At 39.7% G+C, this 20469-nt stretch overlaps 2 protein-coding genes across 2 annotated transcripts in view; one reads left to right on the forward strand and one right to left on the reverse strand.

Moving 5' to 3' along the window:
• LOC121961721 (conserved oligomeric Golgi complex subunit 5-like) overlaps positions 1 to 8193 on the forward strand; it is a 61530-nt gene extending 53337 nt beyond the window's left edge. Inside the window, 10 exon segments of the mRNA XM_042511781.1 lie at positions 71 to 170; positions 1264 to 1374; positions 3036 to 3098; positions 4148 to 4251; positions 5200 to 5437; positions 5983 to 6059; positions 6437 to 6563; positions 7288 to 7302; positions 7304 to 7368; positions 7506 to 8193. Of these exon segments, the coding sequence (XP_042367715.1) occupies positions 71 to 170; positions 1264 to 1374; positions 3036 to 3098; positions 4148 to 4251; positions 5200 to 5437; positions 5983 to 6059; positions 6437 to 6563; positions 7288 to 7302; positions 7304 to 7368; positions 7506 to 7632 (1027 nt within the window). The 3' untranslated portion in view covers positions 7633 to 8193.
• Positions 8194 to 8286: 93 nt separating this feature from the next.
• ndufa5 (NADH:ubiquinone oxidoreductase subunit A5) lies at positions 8287 to 19868 on the reverse strand. The gene is made up of 5 exons (XM_042511552.1): positions 19795 to 19868; positions 17671 to 17715; positions 15049 to 15165; positions 8944 to 9009; positions 8287 to 8405 (listed from the first exon to the last, which is right to left on the reverse strand). The coding sequence occupies exons 1-5, from the start codon at positions 19813 to 19815 to the stop codon at positions 8304 to 8306; spliced, it is 351 nt and encodes a 116-aa protein (XP_042367486.1). The 5' UTR covers positions 19816 to 19868; the 3' UTR covers positions 8287 to 8303.
• Between the last annotated feature and the right edge of the window lie 601 nt (positions 19869 to 20469).

Genomic DNA, 20469 nt, shown 5'->3' on the forward strand with positions numbered 1-20469 from the left:
AGGTTCCATTATTGTAATGCTGTAGAGAAACCTGTCTGATTGATGTGTTTGTTTATGTGTTTGTTTGCAGTGAGCTGAATGTAGCATCAGTGGATCCAAACCTCTCTCTGGCTGTGTCAAAAAATGCTGCCAAGACTGTCCAGCTCTTCTGTGTCAAGTCTGAGCAGCTGGTGTGTACAGAAATGTGTGTGAATGTTGGTCACACTAAAATTCTTAACTAAAAGATTTTCACTCTAATCTCTGTATTTTCTCAACCCACCATGTGCCCATGCGTGAAATAGTGTTTGGTTATAACGGGAAATTTATCTATTCATTCAGAGATGTCCCAATCCAATCTCAAACATTGGACTTGTGGCTAATCAAGGATTTTTTGACTGATTGGGATCAGGAATATTTAGCTCATGAAGTGTTCCAATCCTTTGTTTGATGTCAGCTGTCACACAGATGTTTCTAATTTTATGCATAACAAGACGAAGTGAACCGTTCGTCCACCTTTGTCCACCTCCGTAGTCTGCTGTCTCTGTATCTCTCCGTACTAAGCTCTCGTATCTGTGTAGGGGGAGCAGTGGCTGAGTCCCACCCACCATAAGACACCAAACACCATAAACAAAAATGTTATTTACTGAAGTCTCATTTCAGCTCAGTGTGAGAGTCTCATGTTTTTGCCTTCAACTATAAAGCATAGTGTTTCTCTGCCCTGCTCAGAGGAGAGACATACAGCAGTGCAGAGCTTAAACAACCTCACTCAGAACAATTAAAATTGCATGATCAAAAAGCCAACGTGGATTATATATTAATGACGCATTGTACGTCCAAAAGATGCAAGGATGACAAAAATAAACACTCAGTGGAATCCAGTTCAGAGACATGCTTCACGGAAGGAACAAACACTGAAGAATACTCTCTTCAGTTCTGAAGCCAAAAATATGCAAGGGAGGGTTTGTAATTTTATACTTTATGTTGTAAAATAAATAAATAACAATAGTAATAGGCTAATAGATTGCAGAGCTGTTTAATTATTCATATTTTCAAAGGATTGATTTTAATAACTTTAAAGAGCTCTACTTAAGGTGTGCCCCTGGCAGCTGTATTATCTAGGAAAACAGAAGTATCAAACTGGCAGATAGTCAAATTTAAATGACTTGGATCAGCATTGGGGACAAAAAAAACATGGCTGGGACATCCCTAGTTGTTACAGAAAACAACACAATGTGAATTATTGCAATCGGTTGTATTGTGTGTAACCTTTTTGTGTGTATACAGCTGTGCACTCAGGGTGATGCCAGTCAGGTGATTGGTCCGTTAACAGAGGGCCAGCGGAGGAATGTTGCTGTGGTCAACTCCCTGTACCGTCTGCAGCAGGCTGTCACCAAGGTAGGAAGCCACAAGAAATACTGTCCGTCTTCTAAACAACCTGTCAATAATGCAGTAACTCATAACTTCATCTGTCAGAGATCACACCTAAAGAGAAATGTTACCATGACATAGTGATAGTTTGGTCATTTTTTATCATTTGGTGTCCAGAACAGAAGAACTCTTGGCTCTTTTTCATGAGACAGGTGCAGAACAAAAGTTATAAACAAACTCCAATTTAGCACACATGGCGCTGTGTGTTTTTGTGTAATGGACACACATTAAAAGGAATTAAAAGGGGATAAAAGTTAAACAGGCAGGCTGCAGTGTGTTCTTTCAGCGGATGATTCCTGGCACGCGGCCGGGCTTATTAGGAGCATAAAAAACAGATTACCGCAGCAATAAATATTTAATGTAAAGCCTTTAAAATTCTACTGTGAAAACAGGGAGAGAATTTATTTCAGACAGGTGGCAGAAAGCACTATGAAAATAGTTCTTTCTCAGTTCCTTCCTTCCTTCTCTGGGTTGGGGATGTTTTAACCCTTTGAAACATGACATCAGTTTTCTTGTGCTGCATTCAAGCGATATCCATATGCAATTTAAGCTTTGGAACCTGTGCAAATCGGTTTTATTTCTTCCAAAAACATGAGAAAAAAGACTGAGCAACTTGGCGAGGAATGTCCCACAAATTGTGTGAAATTAGTAAAATGTGTGACCTGGAAATGAGTATCTAAAAAGGGGGGAGGAATATTAGAAAATTACCCAGAAAACAATATTTAGAATTATTATAATTATATATTTAAAATTATGTTTTAGAAAAAAATGTTTACACATATAATTTTTCATTTTCAGCCTTTTTTGAGGTCATTTTTGTTTGCTTTTAGCTGTCTTTTTTTTTATTTCCCTCCAGAGCCATAGAGCACATTAAACAGTACCTCTGGACTGTATTGCAGTAGAAAAGTACCGCTCATGAGGACCCTTTTAAATAAGAACAGAACCAAAATTATGATGGTATGTGCTGATTATGGAATAATTTAAACTTTGGTAACACATACAACTACACCAGGAAGACCAGTCTTTTTCACCTGAGGAATATGTCAAAAATCTGACCATATTTTATTCTTTCTGATGGCAACATATTCAGTGATATTCTCTTCTCTTGACCGTTGCAATGCTCTTTTAACCTGACTTCCAGAGAAATCCATGAACCGGACTTCTAGAGAAATCCATGCACACATACAGGCTTGTACAAAACACAGCTGGCAAAGTTTAAGCAAAAATAAGTCAAAGAGAACAAATGTGGATCTCCACACTGGCCTCATGGCTTTTTTCAGGTCATTTCCTTGTTTTTTTAATTTTAATTTTCATTGTTTTTTCTTTTTTATCCTGTACTTTTTGACTAATATCTTGCTAATTTTGGGGTAATTTCCTCTTTCATTGTTCATTGCCAATTTCTACTCTTTTTGATAGAAATCAAGACAGTTTGTTTAGGTTTCAGGGTTAAGACATAAATCTCAAAATGGAAATTATGTAAATTGAATGGTTGTGTGTATCATCTTTGAATTAAAATCTTAAATATCATTAGACAATTTGATATTGAGCAATGTGCTATATGATAAAGTGTATACTTTTTTTTGTTTTATTTCCTGTTAACATTTCAATTGCGTGATTTGTCTTTGCAGATTATTTCAGGATTGGGGTCTTGTCCACCAGCTGCTGTCGAAGCTCTCTCTGCTTCTTTGGAGGTATCACAACACGCAGCTTTTTGATTTGTGTTTTCATGTATTTTTTCATTCATCTAAACACTCATTCTCTGGTTTGCGAAATAGTGTTTGTTTTGTACTTCTGTTTCTGTAACTCATATGCTTTTGTCATACATGATAATGAAATAAAAAAGTAGGACTTGCAGGGTAGACAAGATAAGTTTAACCTCTGTGGATCCCCAGCAGGGCAATTCAGCTGTTTCAGTGCACAAGGACAGCTATAGTTAAGACCCAAAGAAAAGTAAAAGAAACAAATCTGAGGTATATAAAGACTTAATTTAGTTCACTTCACTTCACTTCACTTCACTTCACTTCACTTCACTTCAATTCATTTCAATTCAATTCAATTCAATTCAATTCAATTCAATTCAATTCAATTCAATTCAATTCAATTCAGTTCAATTCAGTTCAATTCAATTCAATTCAATTCGATTTTATTATTTGCCTCAGAGGGCATATTGTGTTGCTGCTGGAGTGTAAAAAATAATAAAAACACAAAGCACAAATTAATAAGTGCCTTACCATAACTCCATAGGGCTTGTAATAATCCAGTTGCCATAAAAATGACAAACATCTCTAATGAAGTAAACCATTTCCAAGAAAGTAAAGATCACCATCAGCAGATTATGACAGTTACAATAACGCAGCATCACCACCATGAAGGCCCATGCTGATTAATAGCTCACATTAACATTCTCATCATCAGTACTACAGTTACAATATGTATAGTTGCTGTCACCCAATCATTGTCATCAGCATAAACTTCATCAATACAAGAACAATATGTACTGTTACTGTCACCTAATCGTCATCATCATCATCGTCATCAATACTACAAGTACAGTGTGTACTTATTTAGAAAAGAAATAAGAATCCATCATAGTGGCCTTAACTGAGCGAGGGCTTCTTTGTAGGGCACATTTAGATTTATTTGGAGTTTGTTTGGCTCTTGTCGCCTGCCTATATTTTCACTGTACATGAATCTTCCATTGGAGGACTGACTCGGTGTGTTTGGGTCCTGTGTTGTTCAGGGAGTGCAGGTCCTGATGAGCAGCGCAGTGCAGCCGCTCCTGCAGTCAGTCAGCGACTCCATAGAGGCCATCATCATCACGCTCCACCAAGAGGACTTCTCAGGGTAAGCAGCATTCACACTGTGTCCACTGCAGGGACATCTCCAGGGACTCTGGAATCTTTTTGAGGGACTTCTCTGGGCTTCCACCTGAGAAACTATAGACTTATTTAGTTCTAGCCAAAGGTCCTGTCCTCTAAATGCCTCTGCCCTTGCTGTAGTACTTTGCAGTGCTCAAGGAATTATGGGAGTGCAGCTCACTGTGCTAAGTATAACCATGGTGACTAAACACAAACATCAGGCTGCTACACCCTGTTTACAGCCCACAATGCACCTGGGCCCTGGGTGGATTAGACTATTCTTTGTAGTTTGTCAGAGGCACACAAGAACTCACTACTTTGTTTTTGGACTGAGACTGAGCTTAATACTTTCAGTAACGATATCTACATACATACATGCATACATGTCCATACATTCATTCATACATACACAGTATGTTTCTTGAAGAAACAAAAAGCTTGTGTTCTTCAAAACTAGATTAAAAAACTGTTGTACAGCATTGAAAAATATTGGCTATGGCTTTGAAAAATTCCAAATTACTCTTATCTCTGTATCTGGCCCCTTTTGCACCCACAATGAAACTGGTTTCATTCTGGTTCTTGCACCTAATTTCGATTCATTGAGAGCATTTCAACCATTGTTTTGAGAACTTAAAACTAGGTAAAACTAAGTGACAGAGAGGATGGAGAGGACAACAATGGAGAGGTCAAGTGAGAGAAAAAGATAAAAAACCAAATATCTGTAATAATAGAACATATTTTCAGAGGTAAACGCTGTAATCCAGGATTATGCTACTACTATTTACTTAGGTTTGGCAGTGTTCAACATCCTCTGTTGACAACAAGTCCTTTATTACAATAGTTCCACAGAAGCTTATAATATCACAGTTTATTTTCTCTCTGTGTGTGTGTGTGTGTGTGTGTGTGCGTGTGTGCGTGTGTGCGTGCATGTCAGCCCTCTGTCCAGCCCAGATAAACCCGACGTCCCGTGCTCTCTGTACATGAAGGAGCTTCAGGGCTTCATCTCCAGAGTGGTGGCAGACTACATTCGACACTTCCAGTGTGTGGACTTTATCTACGAGAGCACCGAGGCCATCGCTCAGAGGGCCATCGAGCTGTTCATCCGCCACACCAGCCTGTTGCGGCCGCTGGGAGAGGGCGGCAAGATGAGGCTGGCTGCTGACTTTGCACAGGTAAGAGAGAGACGCTCCTTCATTGTGTTCACAGCTCAGATGTTAAGTAAGCAGAACAGACTTTAAACTGTTTGCTGTGCTCATGTGGAAGTTTATCCAGAAGTTAGCCAGCTAATGAAAACTGAATCATATTCAAACACCACCGTAGATAAAGCCCTGTGCTGACATCTGTGTCAATTGCTGTCTTTATTTCAAACATGTAAAATACAACAATAACAGTTGTCTAAGTCATATCAACAAAAGAGAAAGGAAAATTAATCAATTGAATTTATCAAATACATGTAACTTTATGAATTAAATTAATGAATTTTCCTTCAAAAGGGAGTAGGAAGTAGGATAAATCATAAAAACATCATAGTATGTCTTTCAGTGTGTCGTCCAAAAATGCATAATAATCTCATAGTATAGTGTGTTGTATAAAAATGCATAGAGTGTATCAAAAAATCATAAAAACAACCTGCATGTCTTTCAAGAATCATAAAGATGTCACAGTGTAGTGTGTGAGTTCTGATCAGAGTGTGTGTGTGTGTGTGTGTGTGTGTCAGATGGAGATGGCAGTGGCTCCTCTGTGCAGGAGAGTGTCTGATTTGGGGAAACCTTACAGGATGCTGCGCTCCTTCAGGTGTGTATGCTTGAGTATTAAGATCTTTTGCTCATCACATACATGCCTGTTTAAACTTTCTCCACAACCACTCACACAAACAACTTCACACTTCACAATCAGCTTTGCACATTCACCAGTCCTGAGCAACACACCAACACCCAAACAGTTATCGATGACTATGATGTTTAGACATGAAAATTTTGAATTCAGTTGCTATTTGAACTCAGTGTACACCAAAATAACATCCAATGCAGAATCAGGTTTACTCACAAACTATAGAAATTTTAATATGATGCAGTATCATTCATTAACCTCCTGATTAGAAATTCAAAAATGTAACCTCCACCTTGACCAGATGTGAAGATGTGCAGTAAATATTGTGTTTTGTGTTTCAGGCCGCTGCTGTTTCAGACCAGCGAGCTGATCGCCAGCAGTCCAGCTGTGGGAGACCTGATCCCCTACAGCACCCTGCTGCACTTCTTCTTCACCAGAGCCCCATCTGAGCTCAAGTCACCTCACCAGGCATGTACACACATACACACACACAAACACAGATACTGTGCATCACCTTCATGGAGAAACACTGCATAGTGTTTATGACTACCCAGACAGAGAGCTAACAGTTACTGTAAGTCCAGTTTGACCAAGAGGCTGTTATACATGGTGAAATGTTGCAGCTGCTGAGGTAGCTGGTAGGCAAATGCTGCCTGGCTCTGGCTGTCTGCTCTGTTACTGAACTGCTCAGAAACCCCAAATGCTGGCACTAATATTAAAGCGTGTCTTATTGTGCTAACGAGGAAAGACTGTAACACATGTTGTGTTCGGGCCGCGGCTGCTGCTTTTTATGTCTCACCACGATCTATAGCTGAAGCAGGTCATCAGCATACAACCGCATAAAATCCAAAGGTAATCCAGCTCCAACAGTTGAGATATTTCAGTTACGAAAATTATAATAATTTAATAAATTAAACTAGAAAGACTACTATGCGGTTGTATGCTGATGACCTGCTTCAGCTATAGTGATTCACTGTGATCCCCAGACTTACTTACTTGTGACAATCCTCATGAACGTAATTGTCTGTTTGCCCCATCCTGACCCTGACCATCACAACTAAACACCTCACCACACCCTGAAGCTGAAGACTAAGTCTGACCTGGCCGTGGTGATGTCACGGTGCAGATGTGTCTTCCCCCTGACAGTGCTTTGCAGTGTGTGTCACTATTAACCCTGCATTCTCCCCCACAGAGAGCAGAGTGGTCCATTTGCGCGCTACTCCCAGTGGCTGGATGATCATCCCTCTGAGAGAGACAGGCTCACTCTCATCAGGTAACCGCTTTCATTTGGTTCCAACTCTTCTAGTGTTGGTGGAAACACACACATCAAGTAATCATATTACAATAAATAAACACTAAATGAACAGTGTTCCTAAATGATCAGACACTTTTTCTCTGCTCTCCTCTCAGGGGCGCTCTGGAGGCCTACGTGCAGTCAGTGAGGGCTCGTCAGGGGAAGGAGTTCACGCCCATCTATCCAATCATGCTCCAGCTGTTACAGAGAGCCACCAGCAGCTCACAGGATGTCCGAGCGTGACGGGGCCGACACAGCTGTAGATTTAACGGTACCTGAGCAGAGCGCAGTGCAGCATGTGGTGAGTTGGAGAGGATGTGAAGTCAGAGGAAGCTGCTCGTCTTTATTATTCCACACTACAGCTGCTGTATCCAGCTAAGTGATTCTTCTTATTCATACATTTCTGACTAAATCAAGGGACTGTTGTGGAGGGACTCATGGATGTTTGATTTTGAATGTTGGTTTTACTTCTAATTCCAGCACTGACTCTAGCAAGCTGAAGATCATAAAGCGTGTCAGTTTAATAGAACCAAACTGTACTTCCAGAATTCTGTGAAACTATGCAGCTGTAATATCTGTAAAGGTTCCTGTCAGTGACATAGACGGTGTGATCTCCACTGGTTCTATGAAGGCTTAGTGATCATTACAGGGAATCCTACAGTCTAGGAATCCTTTTCCACAATATTTCAACTGAAGAAAAGAAAATGTTGTAAATGATTGAATGAATGATGAAACTGTAAATGGCTCATGTGATGGTGTAGCAGTAGAAGACTCCTGAGAATAAATGAGTAAATGTTTACAAGACTTTAATTTGTTCAGCACTTCATTCATTCAAAGCAGAGGTCTGAATCATACACACACACACACACAAACACATATTATGACATGAGCAGCAGTTTACACAGGTGTGTTCTTCAGATAGGCCATTTCCACTGGTTGGGAGGGGGCTCGTCTATCAGGGGCTCCCAAGGTTTCCACTCAGACATCTTCCTGGAGAGGGACAGCTCACACTCGGCCTGCACACAGGACGGACGGACACACACACACACACACGTGTATACACACGCTGATAAATTTGAACCCTTACACCAGAACTACACTTGCTGTTAGCTACGCATGCACATGATGGCTGACACGGCTCACCTGCATTGGTTTGGCGCTTCAGCTGTTTGTGTCCTCAAAAATAAGCGCAATGCAGTCACACGTGTATATATAGTATAGATGTATATATACTAGGACATATATATATGTGTGTGTGTCCAAGTATAGTATGTTGTTCAAAAATGCATTAAAATGTCATAATAGTGTTTGTCTTCCACAAATGCATAAAAAAGTCACAGTATACTATATCTTACAAAAATGCATAAAAATGTCATATAGTATGTCGTCCTAAAATGAAGTCAAACTGTATAATATAGTATGTTGTTCAGAAGTGCATAAAAATATCATATAATAGTTCATCGTCCAAAAATGCATTTGAGCACTTGTTGGTTCATTGAGTCTTGATTGTGAAGTCTCTAAGCAGCAGTGATGAAAAAAGGGTCAGTGACATACCTGGAAAATAACCTCTTCAATCTGCCCGCAGTTGATCTTCTGCTCCAGCTTCTCTACATCCGGCTCCTGTTGGGGGGGGGAACACACAGACACACACACACACACACACACACACACACACACACACACAGACGCACACACACAGATCAGAACTCACAAAGCTTTTTTATTTTAACCAGGCAGATCACCATGGTAACCTACAGTACACAGTTAACCTGCTTCACAGCAGATCCCTTTCAGGGTCCAGCATTTCACAAGCCCAGTTCAGATCAAATCTTGAAAATGGGTTCTTAAAAAGGGAAAAAGGAGTCTAGAGTGGGATCAGATCATAGTCTTTGTTTCGATCTGACAAAATGTTAAAAAACTTTAAAATTGGTCAAATACTTACACATTTATTGATAGTTTGCTCTTGATTTGTGAACTGTTACTGTGGTAGAGTAAACAATAGGGTGCCTATCAAGACTTTGAGCAACAGTAAAGTGAAAAAAAAGATTTTGTCCCCATAAAGTCATCCACCTGTCAATGCCAAACACCATTTCAAAGGTAAAATCTCCAATCTCTGTGTCATTTTTGGCAGCACCTGTGGTGAGAAGTGGTCATTACACAGTGTTAGTCGGCTGCATTATGATGTGTCAGCTCTGAGTGGAAGTACAGTGGCAGTGTTAAACATGGGATGTTAACACTGCAACTGTTTCCATCTCCTTTTTGAGTTGACTTGTGTGATTCTACTGTATCTGTTTTGGCAGCAGTATAAGCTCTTTTCCCTGCAGGTTTCACTGTGTAATGTCCTTTCCTGCTGGTGAACATGTTCATGAGTCACACAGTAGCATGAGAACCAGGATGGCTCTAACATACAGAGCTGTACAGATGTCACTTGTTTCATGTGACAGGATTACTGCTGCATTACCGCAGTGATACTGGAAGAGGGCCCCCCCAAGGGACTGAAGCTGTTCTGGTTCTAATCTCAGCTCTCTCGCCTGTGACAGCTGATGGAGAGTTACACCTTTGAACGGTGCTGACCTGCTGATGGGGAGTTACACCTTTAAACGGTGCTGACCTGCTGATGGAGAGTTACACCTTTGGGCAGTGCTGACCTGCTGATGGAGAGTTACACCTTTGGGCAGTGCTGACCTGCTCATGGAGTTACACCTTTGGGTGGTGCTGACCTGCCTTTCTTTACCATTTGATCAGTTCTGTTTCCACACTGCTCAGCAGCTCAGACCGGCTCTGTGTCGGTGTTCACCACTGTGCCTTGTACTTCATTATACTCACATCACCACAGCTAAGCTCTGTCTACAACACATTCACTGAAGGTTAACCCTTTAAAACTCTGCAAATGATTTGATTTCTTTTAAAAACATGAGGAGAAGGCAATGAGCAACTTATCAAGACATGACATACTACTACTACTACTACGATTTTTTGAACAAAATAATATACTGTGACATTTTTATTATTTAAATCAATCATTTAAACAACATACTTACTGTTTTTTATTATTTTTTAATTAAAAAAAACTATACTATGGTGATTATGATTTTGGAACAACATACTTTTCTATGACATTTTTCTGATTTTTTTGAGCGAGAAAAAGTGTATAAGTGTCATTGAATGTTAATACTACGGCGTTTCTACCCTTTTTGTGATGACACTGATTTTTTTTGCCTTTTATCATTTTTTGAACAACATTCTATGCTATGATGTTTTTATCATGTTTTGGACAATACTAATAATATACTATGACATGTTTATCATTGTTGGTTTTTTTTTATTATTTATTTTATTTTTTCTATTATTTTTTGGGTGTTTTGGCCTTTAATTGATAGAACAGCACAAGTGTGAAAGGGGGAGAGAGAGAGATAGAGGGGGAGACATGCAGCAAAGGGCCGAGGCCAGAATCGAACCCGCGGCTGCTGCGGCGAGGACACAGCCTCTTTATATGATGCACCAGCTCTATCCACTGAGCCACCAGGCACCCCATGTTATCATTTTTTGACCTGCATACCATAGCGTAACATTTTAATGATTATTTTGGACGACATTTTAAACACATCAAACTATATTATGACATGTATATCATTTTTTAGACTACATACTATATAATGATGTGTTTGAGCTCACAGCGGCTGTTTTCACTGACACACACTGAACTGATCACAGGGGCCACCTGCTGCTTATTGGTGCACATTGCAGCTACTGTTTGAAACTGCTGGATAAAATAAGTCTCCCCTCCTTTTTGTTACTGCAGGGCATCAGTTGAAAAGTAGCGACATCTGTAGTTGATAACTTAGATTAAAAAAAAATTTCCAGAACTGCTGAAACTGTCACTAAATCCACGAGCAGGACGTAACACATGATCTGTTAAGAAATCATATTCCTCTACCTCCTCTGTGCAGCATATAGCAGCAGTGCACATGACTGAAAACAACCAATCAGAGCTGAGAAATCTCTGTCAAACTGGACAGCTCTGATCAAAAGTGACCTGCAGCAGGTGGAGCTTTGTTGTCACTTAGCTGTTTGGACTACAAACTCTCATTTTTCAACTAAACAGCGCACTAAAATAGGTTTCTACAGTACTTGAGGTGAGACAGGAAATGCAGAAACAGAATCTTGACTCACATCTTTCAGTCACTAATTTAATACCGGATAATCATATTGATTTATTATGCCTCACTGAGACCTGGCTTTGTCCTGAAGAGTACGTTAGCCTGAATGAATCCACTCCTCCTGGTCATATAAATACACGTAGCGCGCGACACTGGTCAAGGAGGGGGAGTCGCTGTATTCAAGCTGAGCAATTCACCCTAAATAAGCTAAACTATAGTTCATTTGAAAGCCTTTTCCTTAGTCTTTCTCACCCATCCTGGAAAACTCTACAGCTAATTCTATTTGTTATAGTGTACCGCGCCCCCGGCCCATACTCTGAATTTCTATCTGAATTCTCTGAGCTTATATCAAGTTTAGTGCTTAAATCAGACAATGTAATTATTCACATGGATATCAAGAGTGACAGCCTTAGTTCTGCTGTCGCCACGCTTTTGAACTCAATTGGCTTCAGTCAGTTTGAACATAAACCCACTCATTGCTACAATCACACCGTAGATCTTGTCCTAGCATATGGCATCGATATTGAAGATTTATTAGTCTTCCCTGAGAATCCTGCTCTGTCTGACCATTATTTAATAGCTTTCAATTTTTTATTACTCAACTACAAGCCTCTCAGCAAGACTTAACTATTCCTGATGTCTATCTGATTCAGCAGTGGCTAAATTTAAGAAACTGATTCCTTCTGCATTGACATCATTACCATGTCTTACAGTGACTGAAAAGTCATTCTCAAACTGATTGTCTCGTCGATAATGCTACTGGCTCACTCAGCTCTTGACTTTGTTGCACCTTTCAAGAAGAAAAAAAATGAAACAAAGAAAATTAGCCTAATGGTTTAACCCCCAGATCCGCAAATTGAAACAAACATCAATTTATCAATTTATTTGGACCATTTTTCCCCCACTGACCTTCACCGACTCTCTACTCTGATTTCTGCATCAAAGCCATCAACATGCCTGCTAGACTCACAACTAGGCTACTGAAGGAAGCTTTACCCTTATTAGACAATTCTTTATTAGATATAATCAATGTGTCTTTATTAACGGGCTATGTATCACAGTCCTTTATAGTAGCTGTCATTAAACCTCTTCTAAGGAAGCCCACTCTCGATCCTGAGATTTTAGCTAACTATAGACCGATATCTAATCTCCCCTTTATTTCTAAAATCCTTGAGAAAGTGGTTGTTCATCAACTCTGTGACTTTCTCCAAGATAATAGTTTATTCGAAGACTTTCAGTCAGGCTTTAGACTTCATCATAGTACAGAGATGGCACTAGTGAAAATTAACAATGACTTATTGATTGCTTCTGATTCAGGTCTGGTCCTGTTTTAACCCCTTTAGATCTCAGCGCAGCTTTTGACACCATTGACCATCAATTTTACTGCACAAAATGGAACAGTTAATTGGCCTTAAAGGAACGGCACTAACCTGGTTTAAATCTTACTTATCAGATCGTTCCCAATTTGTGTCACATCAGTGATCAATCCTCCTCGCATACTAAGGTCTGCTTTGTACTTGGACCAATCCTTTCAGCTATCTAGACTTCAATCATGTCTTAAGGACGTAAAAGCCTGGATGAGCCGTAATGTCTTGATGTTAAATTCAGACAAACTGAGGTTATTGTTCTTGGCCCGAAACACCTCAAAAACTTCCTTTCTATCAATGTAATTTCTCTAGATGGCATTACCTTGGCCTCTAACACATCTGTAAGGAACCTCTGAGTTTTATTTGATCAAGATTTATCTTTTGCCTCCCTTAAATAACAAACTTCAAGAACTGCTTTCTGTCACTTGCGTAACATTGCAAAAATTAGACATATCCTATCCCAGACAGATGCTGAAAAATTAGTACATGCATTTGTCACCTCTAGGCTGGATTACTGTAATTCCCTTTTATCCGGTTGCCCCAACAAATCACTAAGGTCTCTCCAACTGGTGCAGAACGCTGCTGCACATGTTCTAACGAGAACCGAGAAAAGGGACCATATTTAGCTTCGTTGCACTGGCTCCCTGTGAAATCCAGGTTTGAATTTAAAATCCTCCTCCTTATTTACAAAGCTCTAAATGGTCAGGCTCCATCCTATCTGTCACAGCTCATAGTTAATAATTCCTTCAAGATCACTGTGCTTTGAAAATGTAGGGTTATTTGTGGTTCCCGAAGTTTCCAAATGTAGGATAGGAACCAGAGCCTTCAGTTACCATGCTCCTCTCTTATGGAACCATCTTCCAGTTTCAGTTAGGGAGGCAGACACCGTTTCAACTTTTAAGGGTAGACTTAAGATCTTCCTCTCTGATAAAGTTTATAATTAGGGCTGGTTCAGGTTGCCCATAGTTAGGCTGGCATAGGTTTAACCTGCCGGGGGACTTTCTATAGGGGTCAGAGAGCAGTGGGATTAACACTGCTCTCTGACCTTTATATTTAAGCCATAATAGCTGATTAGTGACCCTAGTTTCGTTAGTGTGTATATTACTGAAGCACAAGTTTCTCAGTTGAAATCCCCGTCCGTGTGACGGGGAGGATGGGGAGGTGGCAGAGCTTTCAGCCCAATCCGGCAGGGGTGCTTTTGAGTCCATTCAGACCTGCCACTCTGACTCTGCTTCCTCTCTCTTTCTCTCTTTCTTTCTTTTCTATTACTGCTCTCTGGCATTCATATTTAAGTCGTAATTGCTGATCAGTGACTCTAGGATCCTCATTGAGTGCTTATTCTTTTTACTGCTCACCACCTTGGGTCTGTTGAACTGCACAATGCTAATCCTGTCGCCTCTCTGGAGCATTCCTGCTCCCTTGTTTCCTAGCTTTCCCGGATCCTGGCTGCAACCCTGGCTGTGCCTGATCGTGGTGATATCTGTGCTGGCACTATGACCCTGCCTTTGGTTGTGCTCGTGCTGTGGCTGTACTGATACTGTACCCCCCATTCGCCCTGATTGTAGTCTTGGTCCTGGTTGCACCGATGCCGTGATCATGCCTTTAGACACCTCTCTATCAATATATGCATGAGACTCTTATCAACACCCACAACATCATCATAGAGTGCATTTGATAATTTCACACCTATCATTATTGTATTATGACATGCGTCTGTTTCCACTATTGCTGTACCTCTCTCCCCCTCCCCCCTCTCTCTTTCTCTCTCCTTTTTGCCATGATTGTATTTCATTTGTTATTTATGACATCTATTGCACGTCTGCCCGTCCTGGAAGAGGGATCCCTCATCATCCTCTGCCGCTCTTCCTGAGGTTTCTTCCTTTTTTTTCCCCCGTTACAGGGTTTTTTGGGGGGAGTTTTTCCTTGGGTGAAGTGAGGGTCTAAGGGCAGGGTACACTGTAAAACCCTCTGAGGCAAACCATGTTTTGTGATAATGGACTCAATAAATAAAACTTGACTTGACATCTGATCAGCACTGCCACTTACACTCCTGAGAGGCACTTGTATGTAGCTTTAATGACAGACAGTTGTCAGCAGGCTCCATGGAAGTTGTTTCATATTGACCCACTCACCGCTTTGACGTGGTTGAACCTCTCGCTGACCAGCTGCTCCGTGTACTTTCTGTAGGCGGCGTCCTGTGGCATGGTCTGCAGCGTGGCCAGGATCTTAGTGTACAGGATCCGCAGACGCTGGGAGCAGGGCAGAGCACATGAACAAAGGTCTCTACGTGAGCTCAAGTGTTTAACAGTGACAGGTGGTGTGTGGTGATCAGCCATGATGAACTCTATTTTGTGATGTCAATAACTGAATGCAACCTCATTATGTGATCCTGGTTTGTCACTAACATGGTTACAATGGTATGAGATTTCCAATGTACAATTAAGTTTAATTTACACTTCTGCGGCACCACTAGCACAGAGCCTCCGCAGAGGTGCAGCGATGATCTGCAAGAACTGCAGAGATGCGTGGCGTACCTCCTGAAAAAATACACGGCACAACACCAACAACAGACACGGACCAGTTTGGGGAGAGGTTAGCAGAGCAAGTCTCCAGATACCAAAACATGATCCATCTTCCAAAGATTACAAAAGAATTCATGTCACTCATAATTCATGGAGGGAGATGGCATTAAAGCTAGAGAGCGATGTGATGAGTGTATCCAAAGATGGAAATGAATGCAAGACAAGTTCGTCACAACCAAAAAAAAAAGCCAGCTTTTGATATAATGCTCTCCTGGCTTCTCCCATTTAAAGACAAGGAAACTGAGGGGAATTATGGAGCTGTAGAGGAGGGACGTTTTGCAAACTTAATTACAGAGTTTTTTCTTTTTATTTTCATCTAATCAAGGACAGATGTCACATCACTTTATGGTAATGGCATGCCTTTAAGTAATTACTTTGTAGTTATTTAATGATTTGCTGTCATGTGTAAGGACGGTGGTATTTTGGCATTTAGCCGTGTATGCTGGTGTATTAAACTGAATAAGCACAGCAGCTCTTCCTCCTCATCATCCAACTCTTCCATAAAATAGTTTCCAGTCATGGAGCCAAATGTATAGCACTAATGAACGCAGCCAAACGAATCAAGAGCTTAGCAAACAAATCAAACACCTTGTATGGCCAAAAATTTGAAAAGTGCGGGTTCGAATCACAACGATTGCTTCTCACAATTTAACTAATTGTACCATCTAGAGTAACATGTGTGACATCACATGCTGAACCATGTATGCCTGGTGTACGAGGTGTACGCACACGTCGCAACGACCCACATTGTGTGAAACTACAATATTTTCTGAGACAGTTAGGCCTGATTTATACTTCTGCACCTCTGCACCAGAGTTATTATTACCATCAGTTACACTGACCCTTAACCCTTGGTGTTAAGCTTTAATATTACTTTCTTTACAACAAACATCTCCTGGATGCACTGTGACGCATCTTCAGTGATCTATCCTGGGGTCATTGGGTGTTTTGGGTCTCACAACATCATACAGATTCGCCCAGGCGACCCAGCCGGGGTTTATCAGGCCTCGAATTGCGTGCCAGCAGCAACCCACAGATGAGCCCTTTTAAACCAAAGCCACCTTGTGGCTTTCTTTGCGGCTTCACTTGCGGATTGAATGCCGCAGCCAACTTCTACGGGCCCGTTACACACATAAACACAAAATGCACTAAAAATCAAGCATTTACAAAATATGACACATAAAGACCAACATCAGTTCTGATCATAAATAGAAAATATTCATTATTTTTCAGCATGTTAACCATTCAAATGCCACTATGATGCCACCGTGTTTTGAGATGAAAAAAATTCAAATTCAAATTATTATCACAGCCTATATGTCAATATAGCAATAATTTTTACACGATTACTTTTGTGCAGTATCAAACGCTCACACTCATACCACTCTGCAAACAAAATGCCCTTTTCACAGTCAGACTATAAAAATATTATGCATTCATGTTATTTTCTACTGTCATTGAGTTCATTTTTCTAAAAAACATTGGTCCTAATCAAGAATATAAAATGTTCATTAATTTTCAGAATTTTAACCCTTTAAATGTCAGATTTTTGTCACGATGCCACTGTATTTTATATGACAAAAATGGCCACAAAAATTGAAACATTTTCAATGTACTGCATGCCTAATAGATTTTTTTTTAAAAATGATGACAGTCTAGGATATGTCAATGATAAGCAGCAATATTGATTGTGACAGCGCGCCTAGTGGAAATGGCATGTTTTTTCTCCATATGCCAAATACGGTAGAAAATGATGTAATTGAGCTGGAAATTCCAACATTCAACAAAAATACACAATCTTGACAAAGATTATGCCATATGCACTGAACACAGCCAAAATTATACAAAAAGTAAAACTGTGCCAACCAGTCCCAAAGGGTTAAAGGAATAAAACCAGAGAGGCTTTTTTAGTTAAAAATGTGTTTTATTACTAAAATTTAAACTTGAAACCTCTATGTTTAAAAAGTCTGCATTTTGATGCATGAATAAAGGTGAGCTTTTCCAATCCTATGCATTTTTGCTGTTAATAAGCAAATGTACACATTCTTATACACAGTAAAACTTAAAACTGTTTTTTTTGCCGCAACCCCTGAAACTAATGATTGAATAAGTGAAAAATGTGCAGTGAGACTAAAGTGAGCAGCAGTGCTGTGTTGAGCGTCAGCTCCTCACCTCATGGGGATTCTGGGACACTGCCAGGCCGACCAGGCCGGTGGTCTAGAAGAGAGAAACAGGAGAGAAAGTCACTTCTTCACTGATCGACTTCAAACTTCACTTTGACGATCAGCAGAGAAGCTGATTCATAGATATGACTCTAGGAAAATAAAATATTACTTTAATGGATCAAGTCATGGTTTCTTTTATTAAGCACCTCACATAACATCACACACTGCCAAAATCACACACCTAAACTGCCAGTCACTTGTAGAATAAACGGATTGTAAGTTCAAAAATAATTAACCTATGGGTGTTCTTACAGCAGTACAATATAGTGAATATGAAACATATGCTGCATAAGATAATAAACCAACCTCCTGCCATTTCTAACGCTAAACAAAGATGACAGCCAGCAGGAGCCTCAGCAGTACCCCTGTTAACCATCAGCTGGGTCTATTTTTATAAAAACTATTTTCATCCAGATGATTAAGCTGTGAAAACCTAGATCAACATCAGTTTTTTTGTGCTGCGGTCAAACGTCACAAGTTATTTAACCCTTTGAACGCTGAGAAAATTGGTTTGACTGCTTTGAAAAACATGAAAAAGGACATGAACAACTTGGCAAGAAATGCCCATCAAATTGCAAGAAATTAGTGAAAAAACGTGACAACAAATGGGGGGCTGTCAGTAGAAAATGATCAAAAACTAGGGAAGAAATATCCGGAAAACAATTTATAGTTATTATAATTACAGATATACATTTATATTAAAAAAAAAAAAAACCAAAAAACAACAGTTCAACATATACATACATATGAATTTTTTTCTTGAGTTTTTTTTCAGGAAGTTTTCTTGTAACTTTTTACTAATTTCTTGTTAATATTTGGGCCATGTCTTACTGGCAATTTGCTTGTTGCCCTCTCCCTGTTTTCCGAATAAATCCAACCAATTTGCTCATGTTTCAAAGGGCTGACATCAGAGGAGTTTTAGTGTTAGAGGAGTGTTTTTAAAAATACCATCAGGACATGTTCAATGTTACAGGATGAACTGAGGCTAGAATTCAGCTAACATTAGCTTTTTAATGGAATCACGTGGCGTTAACTGAAAATGGATCGACTGGATATTTTTCCAACAGTCAGTTGGAAAAATGACAGATTCTCAATGTACCTTACAAGGAACTGGAAATTTACGAAGCCATCAACAGCTGGCAGCGAACATTACCGCAACATAGGCTAACATTACCTAAAAGTTGTAAGAAAACATTTTAATCTAATATTCAAAGAACCTTTTAAGGATGTTTCATTTCAAATAACGTGCCTTTAAGGTTAAATGTTGACTAAGACGTAAAGTTATAACTGCAGCAATCTGAGGATGTTTTGGTGATGTTGAGAGATGACAGACCATTGAATGTTCTTTCATAAAACATTTCCACAATGTTACATGAGGACAAAGAAATAACATTTTCAAAGCAACATTCAGAAATGTTGTAAAATTTCAGAATGTTAAGGCCTGAGATTACAGCACATTTTTATGAAACGTTCCTGTAAATTAAACACCAATTTAAAAAAACAAAACATTTCAATGATGTTTATAGATAGTGTTACCCTAGCCCTAATAACATTCTTCGAACTAAAAGAAAACCTGGTACTTAAAACATTGCATTGTAATATACTCAGAGCGTTTTGAGATGAAAAATTGCTAACTAAGATACATTAACGTTCAAGCGTTAACTTTAGCTACCCTTTAGCCTAATATTCGGACATGGTTTAACGTTACCGACTTTAACTGCAGAATTTTATAAAACTTAATTTCGTTTGACTTTTTCTCAATGACTTTTGAACAGTTGTGTCAGCATTCAGTAGTGAGCTCAGAGTTGTGTGGACTGACGGCAGAGCGGCAGTAGGACGCTAACTGCTAGCTAAGGTTACACCTTCAATCAACAACATTCAAGTCAGAGTTCTCGTAGCACAGTCGCACAGCTAACCCTGCTAGCTGTGAAGGTAAACAGCTAATGCTAACGGGTTAGCGAACGCTAGCTATCACCCCGCAGCGTTTTAACAGTAAACTACTAATTTTGAATTGTATTTTTAACCGCATTTCTTTCTATCTCAGAAACTAAAGCGTGACCTCCACTCGTACCTTTTTCAGCAGCCCAGCCATTTGTCTCTGACGATACGACTTCCGCTGCGATTTCCGGTGGTGTGTCTTCTTCTTTTTTTAATGGCGACATGCAGCCGGTGGAGCTTTATCGACCCCTACTGTTGTGTCACAGTGTATTTCTTAGGTAATTGAAGACATGCTTTAAAACCAGCGCCCCAGATGCAGATATTGTTTTAAATCCTGGCTACATATGTATGTGACATTCCTAAAAATGAACAGCTCAGTTCAGCATATCATTAACTCTGCAGCAATCTCTGCAAACACACTTTCACGTGTGCTGTTTTTTCCTGCCCTCTAGTGGATTTTCTTAGTAAAAGACTTTTGACAGACACAAACCAAGACTGACAAAAATGGAATAATTTTTTTAAAATATGCAATGTTTAAGATTGAGGGAGTAAATGTTTCCAAAACAAATGGAATACCTTCCAGTTAAGTGATTCAGAAGTGTAGCATATGAAGGACTGTTTGCAATATCTGAAGTGAGGTTGACAGATTATTGGCCCAGTCAAGTATTAGGGTCGATATTTGGCATTTTGTAGATAATCTATGTCAGGATTTTAATTTTAATTTTGCAGATTGCGGGTTGCGATAAAACCTTGGGGTGCTACTTTTATTTATTCATTTTTTATTCAAATTTTCACGACTTATAGAAAA

This window comes from Plectropomus leopardus, chromosome 22 (assembly GCF_008729295.1).
Source record: "Plectropomus leopardus isolate mb chromosome 22, YSFRI_Pleo_2.0, whole genome shotgun sequence".
In the NCBI taxonomy this organism is placed as follows: Eukaryota; Metazoa; Chordata; class Actinopteri; order Perciformes; family Serranidae; genus Plectropomus; species Plectropomus leopardus.

Bases quoted from the DNA above. Each gene is read 5' to 3' on its own strand.
- ndufa5 (XM_042511552.1), bottom strand. From the start codon at position 19,815: ATGGCTGGGCTGCTGAAAAAG. The intron at 17,716-19,794 runs GTACGAGTGGAG...TCTCTCTTCTAG, and splicing joins TGGCTGGGCTGCTGAAAAAG to ACCACCGGCCTGGTCGGCCT. The intron at 15,166-17,670 runs GTGAGGAGCTGA...CCCTGCTCCCAG, and splicing joins TGTCCCAGAATCCCCATGAG to CGTCTGCGGATCCTGTACAC.